The sequence below is a fragment of the Centropristis striata genome, chromosome 21 (assembly GCF_030273125.1).
Source record: "Centropristis striata isolate RG_2023a ecotype Rhode Island chromosome 21, C.striata_1.0, whole genome shotgun sequence".
Taxonomy (NCBI): domain Eukaryota; kingdom Metazoa; phylum Chordata; class Actinopteri; order Perciformes; family Serranidae; genus Centropristis; species Centropristis striata.
In genome coordinates this window covers 6,035,293-6,055,804 of record NC_081537.1, presented here as the reverse complement: position 1 = coordinate 6,055,804, position 20,512 = coordinate 6,035,293, and the positions used below count along the sequence as shown (strand labels likewise).

Genomic DNA, 20,512 nt, shown 5'->3' with positions numbered 1-20,512 from the left:
CATTTGTACTTGTCAATTGTTGTGAAATTTCCTAATAAAAAGATAATTACAAAAAAAAAAAAAAAAGTTCCTATCGACAGTAGTGCTGTTTCTGTGATGGTGTTCAAAACACAATGCTGTGTCAACACCAGAGTAATAACATCACTAGTGAGATTCTCTTTGATTTAAATCAACATCTCCTTTGTAAGACTACTACTACTACTCGACTACGACTACTACTACTACTACGACTACTCCACTAACTCTTCTTATTTAGCCCCAACTAAACCATTATTTAAACAATTGCAACTACTTACAATTTATGAGGTCAATAAGTATCAAACAGGGGTTCTTATGTATAAAGTAATTTGCCTTCCTGCATCTTTACCTAACTTTTTTTCATAGTTACTTTGAGTTTAATTCTCATTATCATGCACATCTTACAAGAAGAAAGAATGATTTACATATTCCTTTCTGTAGGACCACTGTTGCCAAATTCTCATTTGTTTATCAAGGTGCAGTGCAGTGGAATGACATAAAACATCTAACAGAATCATGTTCCTCTTTAAATACTTTTAAGACCAAGCTCAAAAAATCCCTAAAGATGTTCTACACCTTTGTTACTTATAGGTTTAAGAGGGAGGGTCGCGTATAAGCCCTTTGGGCTTTTTGATCTTTCCTGCATTTTCTTTTACTGTTTTTTGTACTGTTATTTCCTAACGATTGTATGTTTTTTAAGTGCAAACAACAATAAATAAAAATTTTTAAAAAATTGTGCTGATGCAGCCAATTAAATGTGTCAAATGTTTGGTCCTACCATAAGCTGACAAATGTAAATAATGTGTCGTGGTTCCCAAAGGTTCTTTACCTGGGCCTTGCATCCTGTTGACCATCTGATTGGGTCCAGCTGGTCGCACCATTGACGGGTCCGGGAGGGGACCGTCTGTAAAAACAGGAACAGGACATTAAGAATATTGAGCTGTGCAGATGAGAGAGGGTGTGGTGGACAATGTGCCAGGTTTATACAAATCGTTAGCCTCATAGCATATTTGCCTAAGTCATATTTGAGCGTTTCGGCAAACAAGAAAAAAAACAATACATACATCACACTGGTCTTTTTTTGGAACAAACACAGAGTACTTCTGCTCACTGAACACTATTCTGAAAATATGAACAGGTTCACTGCAAAAACTCAAAATCTAACCAAGAATACTTATCTTATATCTTGTCAAAATATCTTATTTCTAGTCAAAACAAATCTCTTTACACTTGCAATAAAAAGTGTTTTGCTAGCGTTTACATCACTTCATCATACCTTTAAAAAACACACCTTAGTAAAAACACACTTTTCCTAATCCCTTTGATTGACTGAAAGTACATTTATTGTCTAGAAAGTTGAAGAAACATAAACTAGCTTACCAGATGAATCAAAGAGAAGACTTAATACCTCTTTGTCATGCAGTTGGCCATGTTTGTATGGAGTGGCAAAAATGCCACACAATGTCAAAGAGACGACTAAGGCAGAAAGTGATTTTGGACTCTAACAAGTGTTCTGATAGGCTGAGAACATAGGCAATAAGGCAGAAAGATGCAGCAGTAGTAGGAGAGTAAAGTTAGGCAGATATCACAATTTGGCCAAAAAATGACTTAGGCAATTATGCTATGAGGCTAACGAAATGCTTCATCCTTTATTCTGTCCATTTGGTCTGACTCTTGTGGCAATAAACGACTGAATAAAGATGTGAGGGGTAGTCAACTATTAATGTGTGTTAAACCTGAACGACCGACTCTATTCAGAGGACACAAATACATACAAAGCGATGCTAAAATGTCCCAAAGTCACAGTCTGCCGCATTGAATTGTTATTCACATGAATGTGTGCAGCCCAGCGTTACATTAGCTCATCCGAATCTACATATGCTGCATGTCCACTCACTTGGAGGCATACCAGTGGGGGGCTGACCCAGGCTAGCAGGCCCGAGGCCCAGACCCTGCTTCTGGAGCCGGGTCCTTCTCTTCTCTTCCAGCTCCTTCTGGATCTTATAGATCTTCTCCGCTAGCAGGTGATAGTACTCAGCCTGTCAGGAAGAGGAGAAGACGTTGAAGAAAATATGGTAAGGGGGTAAACTTACAAATACAAAAGCAGTTGAAAAAATACTCCTTAAGAATGGCTTCATCTGTAGCAAACTTGAAGTGATTTACCAGTTAAGCTCATATGCTCTATATCAGGGATGGGCAACTTAAATGCTGCAGGGGGCCACAGTTTTTCATGTTCACTACCACAGGGCCACATATAGGACCGTGCACTTAACCAGATATGATGAAACTGCAATTTTAAATATGTTTACAGTGCAGTAACTTAACATATTTCATGCTCAAATGCATGTATAACAGTATAAATAGGAATACAAAAGGTTTGAAGCAAATAAAAAATAACCACTTACTGGGATTTTTTTTTTCAGTGCAAGAACAGCAGACCAACATTAATTGCATTGCACAAAATTAATTTTGTGCATTTTTACACTGCTCCTTTAAGATTTCATGCTCAAATGCATGTAGTTGTACCAAGGTTTTAATAGTTTTGGATTTTTTATTAGTTTTAATTTTTATTTTTTGTTTTCAAATTCAGTTAGTTTTAATGAGTTTTTAGAGTGAGTTTGCTTGTTTTAATTAGTTTTTATTTTTTGGAAAATGCTTAGTTTTAGTTTAGTTTTTATTAGTTTTAGTGTTAGTTTTATTTATTTTTTTAATGGGGTATTTGTTGGGTGCGAGATTCAAAAAAGTCACAATAAACCTTGCCTTTATTTCCTTTGTCTTATCCATCTCAGCCCCAATAAGTTTATTAAGTCATAAACCCAGATAGATTAAATAGATTTCATATCAACCAAAAAGATTTTTTGTTTAGTGCAAGAACAGCAGACCAACATTAATGCAAGAAGTAATTTTGTGCATTTTTACACTGCACTTTTAAGATTTCATGCTCAAATGCATGTAGTTGTACTGAGGGCCACTTCAAGTGAGGGTTTGGGCCGTATGTGGCCCCCGGGCCTCCAGTTGCCCATCCCCGCCCTAGGTTTTCACCAATGTTTTTTTTTTACTTTTGAGACTGACCTATGATACAAGAAGTTGTTTGCTACAGCTGTAAAATGACAGTCACACTTCCCAGCAGCCTCTCCCTTCTTTTCTGAGTTATGAGCTTTAAAAGAAAGCAACTTACTCTACTGTTGGCTGACTCATACATGTCTCCCTCAACTTTTCTGGCGTAGGCCACCAGGTTCTCCATTCGACGGTCCTTGAGGGCAGCAGGGTCTGGAGTCGGAAAGATGGCCTGAACACTGTGGGTAGGAGAACAAACAGAAAAAAAAAAACAGGAAAGAGGGTGATTTTTCGGTGATTTTTCTCGGTCACAATATTGCCTAAACAGAACATGTAGGAGTTCAAATGAATCAGAGCTATGCTGTGCAGAAGAACACTGTGTTCCAAGAAAGTTATGAGCACATCTCTGGTAAAAAAAAACAACAAAAAAAACACTTAATCTGGTACTTTTGCAAGTTTCGGGAACGCTTTATATTAAGGTCCTTGTAATAACCATTAATTAACAAGTAATAAGGCCCTTGTAAGTCCTTACAAGATGCTTATTAACATTATTGTGTGTTTATAAGCTTATATAAGTGTTAATAATGGCATTACAAACACCCATGACCCACCCATTATGTCTTTGCCATGCCTTTATTAATCTTATTTTGTTTGCTTATTGATATTATAATATACTTTATTGCTCATCTATTATAAGTTAACTATAAGTTAACTATGCTTTTTGCAACTACCGGATCTAAAGCGAGAACAATGCCTTATTACTTGTTAATTAATGGTTATTAAGGACCTTATTATAAAGCGTTACCCAAGTTTCTTTATGCAGAAACTCAGTTTTACAGATCTGTTGATTATATAAACTGAAAAAAACTCAACAAAATTGTATGGCTGTGAAAAGAAATAGTGCAGAGTTTGTCTTTAATACTTACAGTTTGTGTACCAAGTGGTTTCGTAGGTCCTGCGTGATGTCCTCGTGCCAGCTTTTCCTCATGCCTGAGGAAGAGGGCGGGCCTGCTGTGGGCATGGAGCCGACCCCACCGGCATCGTTCAGCAGACTAGGATAGATAGGAGGGCGTCTTTTTAATGATTAACTTCCTAAAAATGTGTGTGCTGTGATCTAATTTAGCCAGGACCAAGATATGGGCCTTACCCATGGCTGTTCACGTTGAGGTGCATCATGGTGTCCTGCAGCAGGCTGGCTTGTTGGCTCTGAGGGGAAGATCCCACGCCGCCATTGACTCCCATAGGATTCGCACCTACCGATAAAAAATAAAGACAGGACATTATAACTCTGCCACATGTTCTCATACTGATAATAACAAAGTTATATACCTTGATCTTGGGCATATTCTTAAGACTGCATCTATTGTTTTCTTTTTTTTAACCTGGAGCTCTTTATAGATACTTTTAGCGAGCACTTTTCAGAGTCCCTTCTGGTCATACATGGCTACTGAATGCCACTTGATGCATCGAAATCTCTACATCATGGGTCTCAAACTCGCGGCCCGCGGGCCAATTGTGGCCCTCGTGATGATATTTTGTGGCCTCCACCTTGATATGAAAGTTTAATGTGAGTTTTATATGAATTGCACTTTACCGTGTTGTGTGTGGAAGGTCCCTTCAATTACTTTATTCTGGTAATTTTGTGTCTTTTTTGGGTAATTTTGTGTCTTTTTAAAAAAAATAATTTTGTGTCTTTTTTGGTAATTCTGTGTCTTTTTTTGGTCATTTTGTGTCTGTAATAATTTTGTGTATTTTTTGGGTCATTTTGTGTCTTTTAAAAAAATAATTTTGTGTATTTTTTTGGTAATTCTGTGTCCTTTTTGGGTCAATTTGTGTCTTTTTTAAGTAATTTAGTTTTTTCTTTCTTTTTTGGTCATTTTGTGTCTTTTTTGGGTCATTTTGAGTCTTTTTTGGGGTAATTTTGTGTCTTTTTGTAATCATTTTGTGTCTTTTTTGGGTCATTTTGTGTCTTTTTAAAAAAATAATTTTGTGTCTTTTTTTGGTAATTCTGTGTCCTTTTTTGGTCATTTTGTGTCTTTTTTTAGTAATTTTGTGTCTTTTTTTTAGTAATTTTGTGTCATTTTTTTAGTAACTTTGTGTCTTTTTTGTGTCATTTTGATACTGCCTCCAGCAGCCCCCAGGTAATTTGAGTTTGACACCCCTGCTCTATATAATTCCCTTACTTTAAAATTCTTGTCTGGGCCTTGTAAAAATGCTATGCTCTGCATGCTAAAGTACCTTCCTGCACAGCAGAAGTACTGAAGAAGCAGCCTAACTCACCCATTGGGTTCAGAGGCCTCATGCCAGCCTGACCTTGCAAGCCTTGGCCGGACATGTTGGGCTGGGAAGTCGGAGCCTGGATCTGGTTGCCCTGGTAGGTGAGACCCAGGGCTGCGTATGCTCTTTCTATGGAGCTGGGGTCAATGTGGCCCGGCGGGTTGAGGTTGGGAGCGCTCGGTTGGCCACCAGGTACCGCCACAAGAGAGCTGCCCAGACCTGCAGCGGCCGCACCAAGTAGCGCTGTAAGGACACGAGAAGAGCAGAGTGTTAATACTAAATCTGGTCCGCTCTACAGGATGCAAGCAGAAGAAATCTCTGAGTGAACATTTATGTTAAACTCAGTCAAAAGTCATGCTGCAAATCATAATATTGATATTTATAAAAGGTGTACGGTGTAGTGTGAATAAAAGGAAAATATAACGTTGTTTGGTCGGATACAGACACTCACACTGCGGGTTCCTCTTGTCCCCAGCGTTCTTCAACGGCAGGCAGACAGGACAGTCGTGTCGCGTGCAGTTCTTCCAATGGGAGATGATCTGCCTCGATGAGGCACAGTGAGCAACTGAGGAGGAAAAAGGGCAGAAAGACGGGGAGATTTGTGAGAGAGGGAAAAGGGGCAAGAGATAGAATGAAACAAAGTCAGGCAACAGGGGGAAGATTTAACCCATTGAGGCCTAAAATGCCTGTAAAACCTCTGGGCGATTTTAAAAATAACCCCCTAAAACCTGAAGTTTTTCTGGAAATTCACCTGGAAATTCAAGTGTCAACGCTTCTACTAAATAATAGATTTTTCAGCCTCTGTAGCAGATAGAAATGAAATTCAAAAAGTGTTTGAGAGCTTATACAAATACTGCAAAACGACGTATCCGATTTCCAGGCTTCAATGGGTTAAATGAATTAGGGGATGCCTGCCTGTTACCTAAAAAGTAGGGATGCATGATATTGGATTTTTTGCCGATATCCGATATGCCGATTTTTTGCAACTTATTTAGCCGATTACCGATATTTTTTCCCACACAACTAATTGCAGAGATCTTCATCTCTCTTCTGTAGTGGAATTAGCATACAGTATTATGGAGCATACTCTTATCACATTTGTTATGTAATATTCATTCCTTGTGAAAAATAAGAAAAATACTTGATGCTTAAAAGTGCATACTTTTTTTTTGACAGCTGCTTTCAAATAAAATAAAAAAATATAGATCCTACTTAAAACTTGGATGATGCTCTCCCTGAGATAATCATAACAATACCCACAACAAGGGCAGATTTGGCCAATTTCACAATTGACATAATAAGTGAACATGTGTTTAAGGTGCAACAGAGAGGTGATGTGCAAACAATAAAAAAATCTGAACATATGGCAGACATAGGCACCGAGGTTGTGCATTTAATCAAGTAAGCAGCACCACATTATTTAATCGGATTATTATATCGGCGGGTTGGCCAATAGTTCATTTTAAAGCCAATATTGGCTGCTGACACACGGAAAACTTTCCCGAAGTTAACCTAATGCTGGTGTTATTTAATCTTTTTAGTATTACCCAAAACAAACAATAACAATACAGATACTAGTATTGTCTGTGTGGCCACGACCTTATGCATCCTGTGCCTCCTGCTGATTTAAGAGCTATATGCTGCATTGAGTACCATCTTCCCTCATTAGGAAGAGCTCCAGCAGTTCAATCTCAGAAGTCAACACTGAACCTTATATTTGAGCATACACTAAACCTTTAAAGCACTTTTCAAAGTGCCTAAAACAAAAATTGACTCTCAAAACTGTTATCCCATCTACAATATCAATAAAAATGCAATTGTGTGGAAAATACAATTTAAGAATGTATTTATGCCCACAGCAATCAACTTATATTGACACTTCGTGGGTCACTGGGGTCATGTATTAAAGTGGGAATGTCATGTAGCCTCTTAGACTGTTAAACACTGCTTGGTTCAATTCAAATATTACATTAATTTTAGTTTGCATGAGTGACTGTGTCAATAAAACACCAGATTATGTTCAAAATCAAGCATTTTACAAGAAGTATATTAAAATTCAAGCATATTCCTAACCTAAAAACATCACGCTTAAAATGTAGCACTTTCCAAAATCTCAAGATTTAGTACCAACCCTAAAAATAAAAAGGATTAAAAAGGGTTGTCAAAAGTTTTGATACTCAAAAAAGTATCGATACTAAAACGTTGTATAAGAATACAATACTCATTTTCAAAAGTATCTAACTTACTTATTACTGATGTTATCGTGGCCGGTGGCCCGCATTAATGTTGTCTGTGTTATTATTAGCCATTAGCCGCAGCTAGCAATTAAAGGCTGACGTCATGTTAATGATTATAAACAACGTAGATAAATAAGTCAGGCACGTAGTATGCCCATTTTACGTTAATTGGCACAGTGTCAGTATACATAAGCATAGAGTTAATACGTTTACATAAATGTTGGTGACTGAAAAGTGTTATTTTCTCTCTTGAAGTCCCAGAATGAAGCAAAGAAAAGTCGACCTGCAACCAAACAGCAACACACACAGCCGTCTCTAACGTCTGTGTTTGACCAATGACGAAAATATGTCTGTTAATTTTAACATGTTGCATTTTTCTTGTTAGTAAAAATATTTCTGTTAAATTTTGGGGTCTTTTGCAACATCTGAAGCTAGAAAAAATAAGATACTCTCTCCATGGGTCTGTTTTGAAATTCTATGCAACCTGGCAGCCTTTCTTGGATTTTGGAGACCAAATGGAAGCAGAAAATGTGACCCTGTAATACATGTTAACCTCTTACTTGTAGTCTCACATATGTTCTTTCTGTCTCCATTATTTTTGTTTACGTGACCCACCCTATCAACAAGTACATTAAATGACTTAAATGTCTTTGATTTAGCGGTACAGGTCTGGTGGATGGGAGGGTGGGGGGTGGCAACTAGGGATTAGTTACGGTTTGTATTATGTTTGTATTTTGTATAATGTGAAAATCTTAAATAAAAAGACCTTGTTCAAAAAAATTTTGGGGTCTTTGTTTTTATCCTTGTGGTATCGAAAATGGTATCGAGTATCGAATATTTTCCTGAGTATCGGTATCGAGTTGAACATTTTAGTATCGTGACAACCCTAAAAAAGGATTAAATAACTTAAGTTATCCATTACAACATGAACAACCTGGTCGCACAGAAATCTGTGGAATAGCCACGGAATTGCTCAAATTTCCGTGAAACTGACACGGATTTCGCTACAATGCAAGTTAATGACAGTCATATCCCATGGCTATTCCAACATACAAAGTGATTATGTACATTCACTGAGTGAAGATTTAGAAAATAAAACATATATTTCTCGCTAGAAATGTCATCAAAATCCATTTTTATGCAGAAACTAAGTCAAAATATTGATTTTTTTCACTAAAAATGAGAGAACTGTCCGCCATGTTTTTTGTTCTGACCGCTGGGACCTTGAAAGTCACGTGATTTGGAACAAACCAATAGCCACGGGTTATGACTGTCATTAACTTGCATTGTAGCGAAATCCGTGTCAGTTTGACGGAAATTTGAGTGATTCCGTGGCTATTCCACGGATTTTGAGTTAAGCAAATCCGTGGCTATTTCACGGATTTCTGTGAGACCAGGTTGACATGAATGTTAATGCAAGAAGCCTTCCTGTCAAACACAGGGACTCATCATATCTGCCCACTGAGAGCAGGAGCAGCGTCCTTTCAACTCACCCTGACAGGACTTGCCAGCCTGGCAGTGAGTCATGTGGTTGAGGACGTTCTTCATGGTGCGGCAGTGTGGCAGGTTGCACTGCCGGACTTCCCCGTTGGCCTGCTCCCGCCGCTGGCACTTGTGTGCGTGGAGCAGGAGCACCAGTTGCTGCTGGATTAGCTTGCGCTTCTCGGGGTCGGCCGTGGGGGGCGCTCCGGCGGCAGCAGATGCTGCGGAAACCTGGGTGCCGGGACCCACCAGACCTGACTGAGCGTTGGGCACCATCCCTGGGGCGCCTCCCACTGGGGCACCCGAGGGCCCGCCCACACCTGTTTGAGACTGCTGGGAGCCCTGCAGAAGGGGGTGAGAAGGGGTGAGATTGGTGAGACAACATGTAATGTAAAGGGCATAGGGAGAGGTAAGGTAGACAGTAAAGGAGTAGGATGGGGGAGAAGAGGAGAAATAGAATAGAGGAGGCGGTGTTTAATTTACAATAGGAGGGGAGTGAAGCAAGTGAAAAGAAACAGCAGTGGTAAATGGACCTGCACTTATATAGCACTTTTTTAGTTGATTTGCGACCACTCAAAGCGCTTTACACTACAGACTGCACTCATTCACACACACATTCATACTGGTGGCAGAGGCTACCCTAAACGGTCCCACCTGCCACCATTGGGAATTCATTCACACACAGATGAACACAGCATTGGGAGCAATTTGGGGTTCAGTATCTTGCTCAAGAATACTTCGACATGTAGGCCAGACAGACTGTACATTAGGGTTGTCAAAAGTATCGATACTCAAAAAAGTATCGATATTAAAACGTTGTATCTGGATAGAATACTAATTTTCAAAAGTATTGAGTATCTGAAGCTTGTTATCATAGTTGCAGTTTCTTTTTGCACAACTGTTTTTTTATTATAAATATTCAACCAGTGGTTCTGTTAATTTTTACATGTTGCATTTTTCTTGTTAATAAAAATATTTCTGTTAAATTTTGGGGTCTTTGTTTTAATCCTTGTGGTATCGAGTATCGAATATTTTCCTGAGTATCAGTATCGAGTTGAAAATTTTAGTATCATGACAACCCTACTGTACATGGTACGACACCGTATGTCCTTAGACCCTCACATCGGCCAGGGAAAAACTCCTCAAAAAACCCTTTTAACAGGGGAAAAAGAAGAAGAACCCTCAGGGAGAGACAGAGGAGGGATCCATCTCCCAGGACAGACAGACGTGCAATAGATGTCGTTGTACAGGACACAACAAAGGTAGGATGGAAGAGATGAGAGATAAGGGAAAAGTTTCGATTGGATACTTAAATCTGCCAACTATTACTACAAATACATGTTTTCACTGAGTTTGTATTTGTTCCTACCATGGCAGCCATTCCTTGCATGGGCTGGTTCTTCTTGTCCACGTTGAACTGGGCCAGGCTGTTGGCCATGGGACCTTTGTTCTGGAGCTGAGGGCCCAGCCCTGCGCCTCCAAGACCTTGATTCCCCTGCCCTGCATACGGACCTCCGAAAGGGCCCCCTGGGTTCCCAATCATCCCCATCTAGGAGGTAAAAAGGGAGAGACAGGGATTAAGGGAATGATGAAGAGACATGTGATACGTTTTTTTTGCAGTAAATCATTCTTGACAGACATGACCGCTAGTGTTTTGTTTTATTGCACTTGTTCATCACTTTATTTTTTATTACTGAGGTTGCTATCATACATTTTATATCCTTCCATCCTGTATGAAAGTTAATTCAGAGCTTTGCTGTGAAAGTGCTTAATGCTTAATGTCATTTTTCCCTGAATAAACAATGCTTGATGAAATGACCAGGACCTGTGGATATTTCCACATATCCCAAACTCCATCAAACCCAAAGTTTCCACATCCTTTCTACTCAAAGACGAATTAAGTCACCCACTAGTTCTAAAAAAGAGAAAATGTACTTCTAAATCAGTTAACCAGGTTACAGCATCAAACAACGTGGAATTAAATCATTAAAGCATAATTAAAAACCCATGTAAATCACAACTTAACATCAACAGAAGTTTGAGTAGACAGCAGCGTATGTAATTGCAATCTGACATGAATGGTTCCTCTTTTCTTCCTGCATAATGAAGGGGTTATGTGAACATTTTCCTTTAATCACTGATGTATTAGTGTAATCAGTCTCTTGCCATGTCTCCTTATTCCTTCAATAGCCTTCAGCAGGGTCTATACCTAACCCTCTCCCTGCTTTTAAACTCTATGACTAAATCAAACATCAGTGTCTCCACCACATTCATTCATTCAGCAGCAGCAGCAGCAGCAGTCTGCCTCTGCAACATTTTTACTGTCACTCCTGTGGGACTGTCAATCACACAAGCAGAGCAGTTTTCTGCCACTTCAACTCCAAGCATAAGCATGCTGTGCGTCGCCCATGATTGTTAACAGATACAGACATGGACCTCAAGTACCACTTTGTGGTTCTCTAGAAAAGTATCTACTTCTGGATATGGAGCCTGCAAAGAAAGTAGCTTAAGTTTAAGGAAAAACTAAAGCTAACTATGATCCAAGAAAATGTAAATAAAACTAACTATTGAAGCCAAGTTAGTCCATGTTTCTGTTTAATGAGTAAGGTTCTGGGCTGGAGGTTATGGTTTTTTGAGAATTAACGGAAAGATAATGTGAGATCTATGAATGACTGCTGAGGAGAACAACAGAGTTTGCAGTGTTTTTCCTATATTTGTGGAAGACTTGGGTACAGGTATTTGGTGGGGCATTTGGGGGTCCTCCCCAAGAAAACTTCACACTTACGAAATAAAAATATATAATTTCTCATCATCTTGGACCATTATTATGACTATATATGTGAAAAAAATTGGGAAAAGCTACCGCAGATTCTAAACAATAACCAAAAAAGCTTAAAGATAAAAACCCTGCTAAAGTCCACTGGGGACCAACTTCAACCATCAGGTCTGGAAAAAGTCATTTATTTAGTTTTGGTGCTCTGCACATTGATTTTACATAGATTCGGCTACAGGAAGCGTGCAAAATTCACTTTTTTGTCCGTCAGCCAAATGGCTAGAGAATGATCAAATTTTACCAGACATAATAGTTTACTATACAGTTGCAAAGATTAATTGACTAATCAATGAGTTGTCTACTATTACATTAATTGTAAACTATTTTGATAATCAATGTATCGGTTTGAGATTTATTTAGTTTTTTAAGCTGTAATTCTCTGATTAAAGCTTCTAAAATGTGAATATTTTCTGATTTCCATGCTTCTTTATGACATTAAACTGAACTTGAGTGAAGACCAAAAAAAAATCATTTTTTGTTTTGGAAAATACTGACTTTTTTTTTTTTAATCATTTTTTGTTTTGGAAAACACTGACTTTTAAAAAAAAAAAAAAAATCAATTTTCTGACCTTTTTTTAGACCAAACAACTGAATGAATAATTGAGAAAATAATCATAACAGTCCTAGATTACCATAGTGAGTTTGTTGTTTGGCTGGTGACTGAAGCAAATCTACTAGCCCAATACACATTTCCAAATTAAAACCTTTATATCCCATATAGATTCCATCTTTTTTGGAATTAATGAACGAGATGGTTTATGCAATGTCCATAGAAAACATCTCTCTGAATAAAGCAGTCCCTACCTTGTTCATTGCTCCAGGTTGCTGGCCTCTCATCCCAGCCTGGCCCGCAGCTCCCTGCTGCTGTAGAGTCTCAGCCAACAGGTTGCTGTTGCCACCCATCCCCTGATTCCCAAAGCCCATCCTGGGGGAGCCATTCATCACCTGGCCCCCGATCATGCCTGGCTGCTGCTGTCCATTATTGCCTTTCTGCTGCGCTCCCATCATGGCCCTGTTCATGCCACCCATCATCCCGGCAGCAGCGTTTTGTTGCTGCTGCATCATGTTGGCCTGCTGCTGAGGAGAGAGGTGCTGCTGTTGTCCCTGGCCCATCATCTGTGGAGCCCCCTGGCCAGGAGATGCCTTCATGTTGGCCAAGTGTTGCCCCATGGCACTGGGACCTCCCGGGCTGCCCATGGCTCCTTGGTGCCCTTGTTGGGTCGAGGTGGGTGCTCCTGAACGCAAAAGCTCAGACAGCTGTTTGTGCTTGGCCACCGCATCCTGGCCTCCTCCGCCAAGTCCGAGTCCCATTCCTCCTGGCCCTCCGCTGCCTCCTCCAGGACCCAGCCCTGTAGGTCCTCCGCCCAGAGTGGTGTGCAACTGGCTGAGGTCCCCTCCATTGACCAGGCCTGGATCGTTAGAGCTGATGAGCTCGTCTGGGAGATCGTGCTCCAAGTCAAACAGCGAGCCGAAATCTAAAATGGAGAAGAAAAGCAAAAAGTTTAGATGTGCGGAGTCAATGAAATGGGAGACAAAGCAGGGAAAGGTGAGAGGAAGACAAAAAGGGCCACAGCCATGTTAAGCTGGTATAATCCTTCATTTTTCAGCATGACTGAGTTAAAATGCAATTGCATGGTCGACATTAAAAACCGATAAAAGGCTGTTTAGAGGTGTATTTACAAATTTCTCCCATCAGATATTGGAAACAAAAAAAGCTACCGCAGATAATAAACAATAACCAAAAAAGCTTAATGATAAAAACCTTGCTTAAGTCCACTGGGGACTAACTACAACCATCAGGTCTGGAAAAAGTCATTTATTTAGTTTTGGTGCTCTGCACATTAATTTTACATAGATTCGGCTTAGCTGGTGACAAAAACCGCTTGGTAAGACTTCTAATGGTAAGGAAAGCTCTGATGTTTACAAATTTCTCCCATCAGATATTAGAAACGTGCCGTCAAGCAGAACACATCTGAGCACTAAAACTTCAGGTGAGATCCAGAAGAGCTTGTGTGTGTAAAGCTACATGCACATATATGCAAGCACACACGCCCACATGGCCTGCTTGCACACAGAATCCCTGACCAGTAAAGTGATTCAACATGTTGCAAAGACAGGTTTGCACATACAAGGTGACGAATGGACCATTTTATTGAAGTAATACCACAAAATGGAGCCAAGTCGGTAGAAACGCAAATTGTGTCAGTCTGTATCCAACGACACACGACTGAAGCAATCAAATAAGATGCATGACAGAAATGATGCATTGTTGGTTTTTTTTGCATTTTAATAAAATGTGACTTTTGATCTGTAATAGCAAAAATCTACAGTTGCAGCCCTAACCTAACACTAAATCTGAAAATGATCAAATAATGATCAGCAAACATTATATCCAAACTGCTTTTTTTTTTAAGGTGCAAAGAGTAATACTATGCAATAACATATACCAATCAATCATATGCTTTCTCAACTCAACTGTAAAGACTCGGCATGTCAGTGTCACAGATAATCTATGAAGACAATATATTTGAGTGCAATAAATTGCATAACTTATATAGAAATGGCTTTCTTGACAATACTGCACTGATCCTCAAAATATATCATGCAATATAACGTAAATGTGTGCAACGTTTGGATGATTGAAATGTCAACCTTCGCTGAGTGGGCAGTCTCCGATGCAGCTGTTTGTGGTTAAATGAATGATTAAGTGGTGAACTATATTATTTTGTGTTAGTGGGGCAGTATTTGCTTGCTAACTTGATTAACGCTAACTGCTTAATATCGCCGCGGCTGTCCATGCTCCACAGCTTTGCTCTCAGGCCACTATTCCAGCTGCTGTCACACGCCATCCACAAAAAAAAAACACACACCAACAATGGCAATTTGAGCTCAACAATCAGTCAGACCTGTGGGCCTAAATTAGTTTCTCCCACAAGGCTAGCCTCACTACCATCAGCAACCAATTCAACACTATTAACGGTAGCTGGCGTTAGTTGGGAAAGGGTCCGAGTTTTGATGGGACAACACAACACTTAATCATTCATTTAACCACAAACAGCTGCATCTTAGACTGCCCACTCAGCGAAGGTTGACCGTGGCACTCAGCATCTGTGGATGAACAACTTTTACATTTCAATCATCCAGATGTTGCACACGTTTACGTTATATTGCATGATATATTTTGAGGATCAGTGCAGTATTGTCAAGAAAGCCATTTCTATATAACGTCACACTGTTAAAATAATCGCCCATGTCATTTTTTGTCAAAATTATCTTTTTTTTTTTGCCTAAATCATCTCCTCATGATGCCGGCCACCTATGGTAAAATTGCCTCAGTTGATCAGATGATGTGATTTTACCCCTTTAAGATAATGGCCTATGTCAAGTGTGTGACTTAGGTGGATTTATTATGCCTAATTCAAAATAAAATGTGACACTTTGAAGTAACATTAATGCTCATGATACTTGTCATGTCATGTGTCTGACAGGCTTGTGTGACTCTTATGTAGCCACCTTCAAAATAAAGTGTTACCATAGCTTGCTTAAGTCACAAATGCATGTTCAAAAAATTGCCTAAGTCACATTTTATTTCTCTTAAGTGACATAATTAACCCACAGTGTTATTACTATGCCAATAGCCATCCTTTGTTACATCATTTTTGAGTGAAATGATCAATAAATGTCATATGTCACACTTTTGGTGAAGTTTTTTGTGTTTCCTGCAAAACTTGAAAAAATGAGTTGGGCGATTATTGTAACAGGGTGATGCAATTTATTGCACTGAAATATATTGCCTTTTTAGATTATCTGTGACACTGACATGCAGAGTCTTTACAGCCAAGTTGATAAAGCATATGATCCAAGCCTTAAAACTCAAATAACATAATATGGTTAGCTGTAGCTGACTGTCAATTTGCTACAACTGTAAAAATACTAACAACTTTATCATAAGTTGGCTTGGCATTGAGCTTATTATGAGCCCGGCTGAAGTAGCCATTAGACATGGGACCGTGAGTGGAGGTGAGCTAGCCTAGCTCTGTTAGCCGCGATGCTAACAGAGCTAGCTCCGGCTAAAATGGCTGTTAGCATGCGAGAGCTAGCTCTCCTCCACTAGCTAACGTTAGCAAGCTACGACAAAAACACAAGAGTAATCCCGCGTCTTCCCCCCCATTTCAAGTAAACCTAAGCGGCCGAAAAACACCTAATTGAACCAATAACACCGTAACGAGTGATATCATAAAACAATACTTGCCATTTCCATCGCTGGCGGAGGCGGACAGTGCCGGAGAGGAGAGTTTAGGCCTTTTGGCTGAAGGCGGGCCAGAGTCCAGAACGTTCTCGGCCATATTTTTTCGAAATAAAAATATATAAAGTATCCACAATTGCAGACGTTTTCACGCCCTTAGTAGCTCATTCCGTCTCGTTTCCAATAGTGCGACTTTTCCCCCTCCTTTTGGGGGACTAAGAGGGGGAAAGTCCCGTGTAGAATCACTCCTCTTTCCCTGGGTTCGCCTCTCGGTTTCAGCCTCGGCGTGAATCAACCCCCCTCCCTCCCTCCGACGATTTTTTGTTCTTTATAAATTTGTGCCAGCGGAGGAGGAGGAGGAGGAGGTGGAGGAGGAGGAGGAGGGGGTCGGTGAAAGTAGAGAGGGAGACACACGCAGCGGCTTCCCTCTAAACTCACACAGCCTCTTTCTTAGGATGTAAATAAACTGTCTCCCATGGCTGCATCCGTCATTTCGACCTCCTCTCCAGCGGAGTCTGATGGAGATAATGTCGGGCAGGAGAGGCTTGTTTGCCTGCGAAGTGATGCTGGTGGTGCTGCTGGTTATTCCTACAGGCCACTGTTAGAATAATTTGAATATTATACTTGTTGAAAATGAAATGTTACTGTTTTCCTCTCTTTTTCCTCTTTGACATTTTTCTCCCAACAGTCATTACAGTGTTTAATCAGAGGGGCACATTAGCACATTAAAAAATGGCAAAGATGATATTTAAGCATTCAAAATCTTTGAATGTCTTGAAAAAGACACAAAATGACCAAAAAAGACACAAAATGACCAAAAAAAGACACAAAATAACTAAAACAGACACTAAAAAGACACATAAATGACACCAATGACAAAAAAGACACAAAATGACAAAAAAAAAAGACACAAAATAACTAAAAAAGACACTAAAAAGACACATAAATGACACCAATGACAAAAAAGACACAAAATGACAAAAAAAAGACACAAAATAACTAAAAAAGACACAACAACAGACACAAAATTACCAAAAAAAGACACAAAATGACTTGCAAAGACATGTAAAGACATGAAAATGATTAAAAAATGGACAAAATAGCCCTATAAGACTCCATAGAGTTAAACTATTATACAATGTTCACATTCTGGGTTCCTTTTGTGTGCAATGAGATGTTGTTTGAACAAAAAAAAAGGTTAGAATTGTTCCATTGTTCATTGTTATAAATTGACCATTTTATTATTAATTTGACACAGGGGCCACAGCAGGGGCCAAAGGCTTCTTCACAGGGGCAGTGGCCCCTGTAGGCCCCTGTGTAGAACCGCCACTGGATACTGTCTTCCTCTCTTTTCCTCTTTGACATTTTTCTCCCAACAGTCATTACAAGGTCACTATGCATGCGTAATTTACTGAACCCTTGATAATGTCTATCCAGTGGCGGTTCTACACAGGGGCCTACAGGGGCCACTGCCCCTGTGAAGAAGCCGTTGGCCCCTGCTGTGGCCCCTGTGTCAAATTAATAATAAAATGGTCAATTTATAACAATGAACAATGGAACAATTCTAACCTTTTTTTTGTTCAAACAATATCTCATTGTACACAAAAGGAACCCAGAATGTGAACATTGTATAATAGTTTAACTCTCTGGAGTCTTATTGGGCTATTTTGTCCATTTTTGAATCATTTTCATGTCTTTACATGTCTTTGCAAGTCATTTTGTGTCTTTTTTTGGTAATTTTGTGTCTGTTGTTGTGTCTTTTTTAGTTATTTTGTGTCTTTTTTTTTTGTCATTTTGTGTCTTTTTTGTCATTGGTGTCATTTATGTGTCTTTTTAGTGTCTTTTTTAGTTATTTTGTGTCTTTTTTTTGTCATTTTGTGTCTTTTTTGTCATTGGTGTCATTTATGTGTCTTTTTAGTGTCTGTTTTAGTTATTTTGTGTCTTTTTTTGGTCATTTTGTGTCTTTTTTGGTCATTTTTATGTCTTCTGTGGGTTTTTTTGGGGTTATTCTGTCTTCTCATTTTGTGTCTTTTTTGGTCATTTTGTGTCTTTTTCAAGACATTCAAAGATTTTGAATGCTTAAATATCATCTTTGCCATTTTTTAATGTGCTAATGTGCCCCTCTGATTAAACACTGGCCCCTCCTTGGCCCCCACAGTAAAATTGGTCTAGAACCGCCACTGTGTCTATCTCTATGCATTTATATTAATCAGGTAATATGATTTTGATACATTGATTGTGTTTGTGTGTTAATATTGATGTAGAAAACTATGATTACTTTCATTACATATATTCCATTTGCTTAAACTAATTAAGATTCTATAATCACAAAAAATAGTATTGTCTGTCTTATAGTTTTTTAACCTTTAAAGGAACATGTAGAACTCTGAAAAATAGTTGTTATATTTCTGTAGAACATAATAAGGCAGTATGTTCGTCATAACAAGTTCGTTAGCAGGCCACAAGAAAGAAGACTGGCGAATCAGCGGAGGGGGAAGGCGGGACTTCCTGGAAGAAATCTACCTTCATGATATAATTAAACGATGTTAGTGTAAAACTGGGGTTTTTTGCAGGAGGAGAGACGAGGTTTTCAGACTTCATGACCTGAAACCTGTCTGTGTGTATCAGGGACAGTTAAACTGATTCCTAAAGTGAATCCCAGAGCTCTGTAATTCACATTTCTTGACGTATTGTAATAAAACTATGTTAAACTGAGAACTCGGACGACTCCAGCTCATCATTTCCCCATCAAAGACTGCGCAGAAATAATTGGTGAGGTATTTTCCTGTTGGTGTCAGATAATTCAATTTTGAAGGTTTACTCATGCAATTTTTCTAACACCACCAAGGCGGCTGCCTAGGGCGCCAAATTGGCAGGGGGCGCCCGGGGCATGTATCAAATATAAATGTACATTTAAATTTCATTTTTATGTTTATTTTTATTGCATTTGTATGTCGACATTTTATTTATTTTCAGTCTTTGCCATTCTTAATTTGATGAAGATCTGTGTTTTCTTATTTATTTATTCCTATTTTCAATTCAGTTGTTGTTGGTAAAGTTCCAAAGTTTCTAAAAATAAAAATGTTCTGAGACCATTACCTTGCTTGTAGTTCATGTATCAAATATTAGTGTACAGCATAGTACATATAACATAGTGTACCTAAATAACAATAACAATAACAATAAAAGAATAATAAAAAACAATAACAATAACAATAAAAGAAAAGTTATTAAAATGAAATTCAGCCGTACAGCAACTTGAACATCTGCTTTGAGAGGAAGTTGCAAAAAAATAAAGTTGGATTAGGTTCAACAGTTATCTGAACTGCAAATTATCAAGTTGATAATCAGTTCTGCAGCCTGTACCTTGTTCAAAAGAGGAAAATAAGCACTTAGTGCAGCAGAGCATTCACAAACACACAGTTATGCATGGATGTAATTTTTTGAGGGGACACAGGGGACATGTCCCATGCACTTTTTTAAAAGGCCATTTTTGCAAGTTTGAGAAGCCAACATTTTCTCAGAAGCCTGCACTACAGCAGCATTAGAGCTGTTGCATGCATACATTTGCAAATCCTCCATCACACAAGAAGAATGCAATTTCTCAGCCTATCCTGATGTTCATATTCCACTTGTAAAAGTGCATTTGTTCCTAGAGTTTTGACTTTAAAATGATCCCGTAGTTTTTAAACTTTTAAACTTTACTACCAGAATGCAACAACTAGTTTGAAAAGCCAACATTTTCTCAGAAGCCTGCACTACAGCAGCATTAGAGCTGTTGCAGACAGTATACACTGATATATAGATGTAACTGTTTCACAGCCATTCATTCATGTTCTCTTATCCACAAAACAACAATAGTAGGCTTAAAAGCTGGAATACGTCAATTAAATATTTCCTTTTTAATTAGTTTTAATCAACTGAAAGCATGTACGGTTCTTAAGAATATGGGTGTGTTTGAATCGTCTGTACCACCAAACTATTTAATGTGCCAGAAATAGATGTCAGCTGCATTCCAAAAAGTTTTGCTTTACTTTTATTATGTACTCCAGCTTCCCTTACAAAGTATGTACTGTTGCATGCTGTATGCATACAATTGGGGCTTACTAATCATAACATTGGGCCTTGAACGTTGCAGTATATGGACATAAGAGACTTCTTTGGAAGTCAAAGTGTAATTTGAGTGTTACTCAAATTACAACCATCCTGCAGCACCTTCACCAGCATCCACTTTAAGATCCTCCTCATCAATTACAAAGCTCTCAATAATCTTGTAAAGTGTATTTGAGTTTTAAAGTGCTGATAAATAAAATGTATTATTATTATTATAACTGCAGGACCTCAACAATGCAGATATTTTTT

The 20,512-nt window shown here is 38.8% G+C and overlaps 1 protein-coding gene across 3 annotated transcripts in view; it reads right to left on the bottom strand.

Moving 5' to 3' along the window:
- The window catches only part of ep300a (E1A binding protein p300 a), a 42,550-nt gene extending 25,871 nt beyond the window's left edge, over nt 1–16,679 (bottom strand). For 2 of the 3 annotated variants that reach the window (XM_059324293.1, XM_059324294.1), the window contains exons 1-11: nt 16,157–16,679; nt 12,709–13,379; nt 10,441–10,620; nt 9,083–9,413; nt 5,798–5,917; nt 5,356–5,595; nt 4,223–4,328; nt 4,002–4,127; nt 3,197–3,314; nt 1,916–2,057; nt 848–922 (exon numbers count right to left, since the gene is read on the bottom strand). In XM_059324293.1, coding sequence (XP_059180276.1) covers nt 848–922; nt 1,916–2,057; nt 3,197–3,314; nt 4,002–4,127; nt 4,223–4,328; nt 5,356–5,595; nt 5,798–5,917; nt 9,083–9,413; nt 10,441–10,620; nt 12,709–13,379; nt 16,157–16,250 — 2,203 coding nt within the window. In that variant the 5' untranslated portion in view covers nt 16,251–16,679. The remainder of the gene's footprint in view (nt 1–847; nt 923–1,915; nt 2,058–3,196; nt 3,315–4,001; nt 4,128–4,222; nt 4,329–5,355; nt 5,596–5,797; nt 5,918–9,082; nt 9,414–10,440; nt 10,621–12,708; nt 13,380–16,156) is intronic. The other variant, XM_059324295.1, reaches the window with a different exon arrangement.
- Between the last annotated feature and the right edge of the window lie 3,833 nt (nt 16,680–20,512).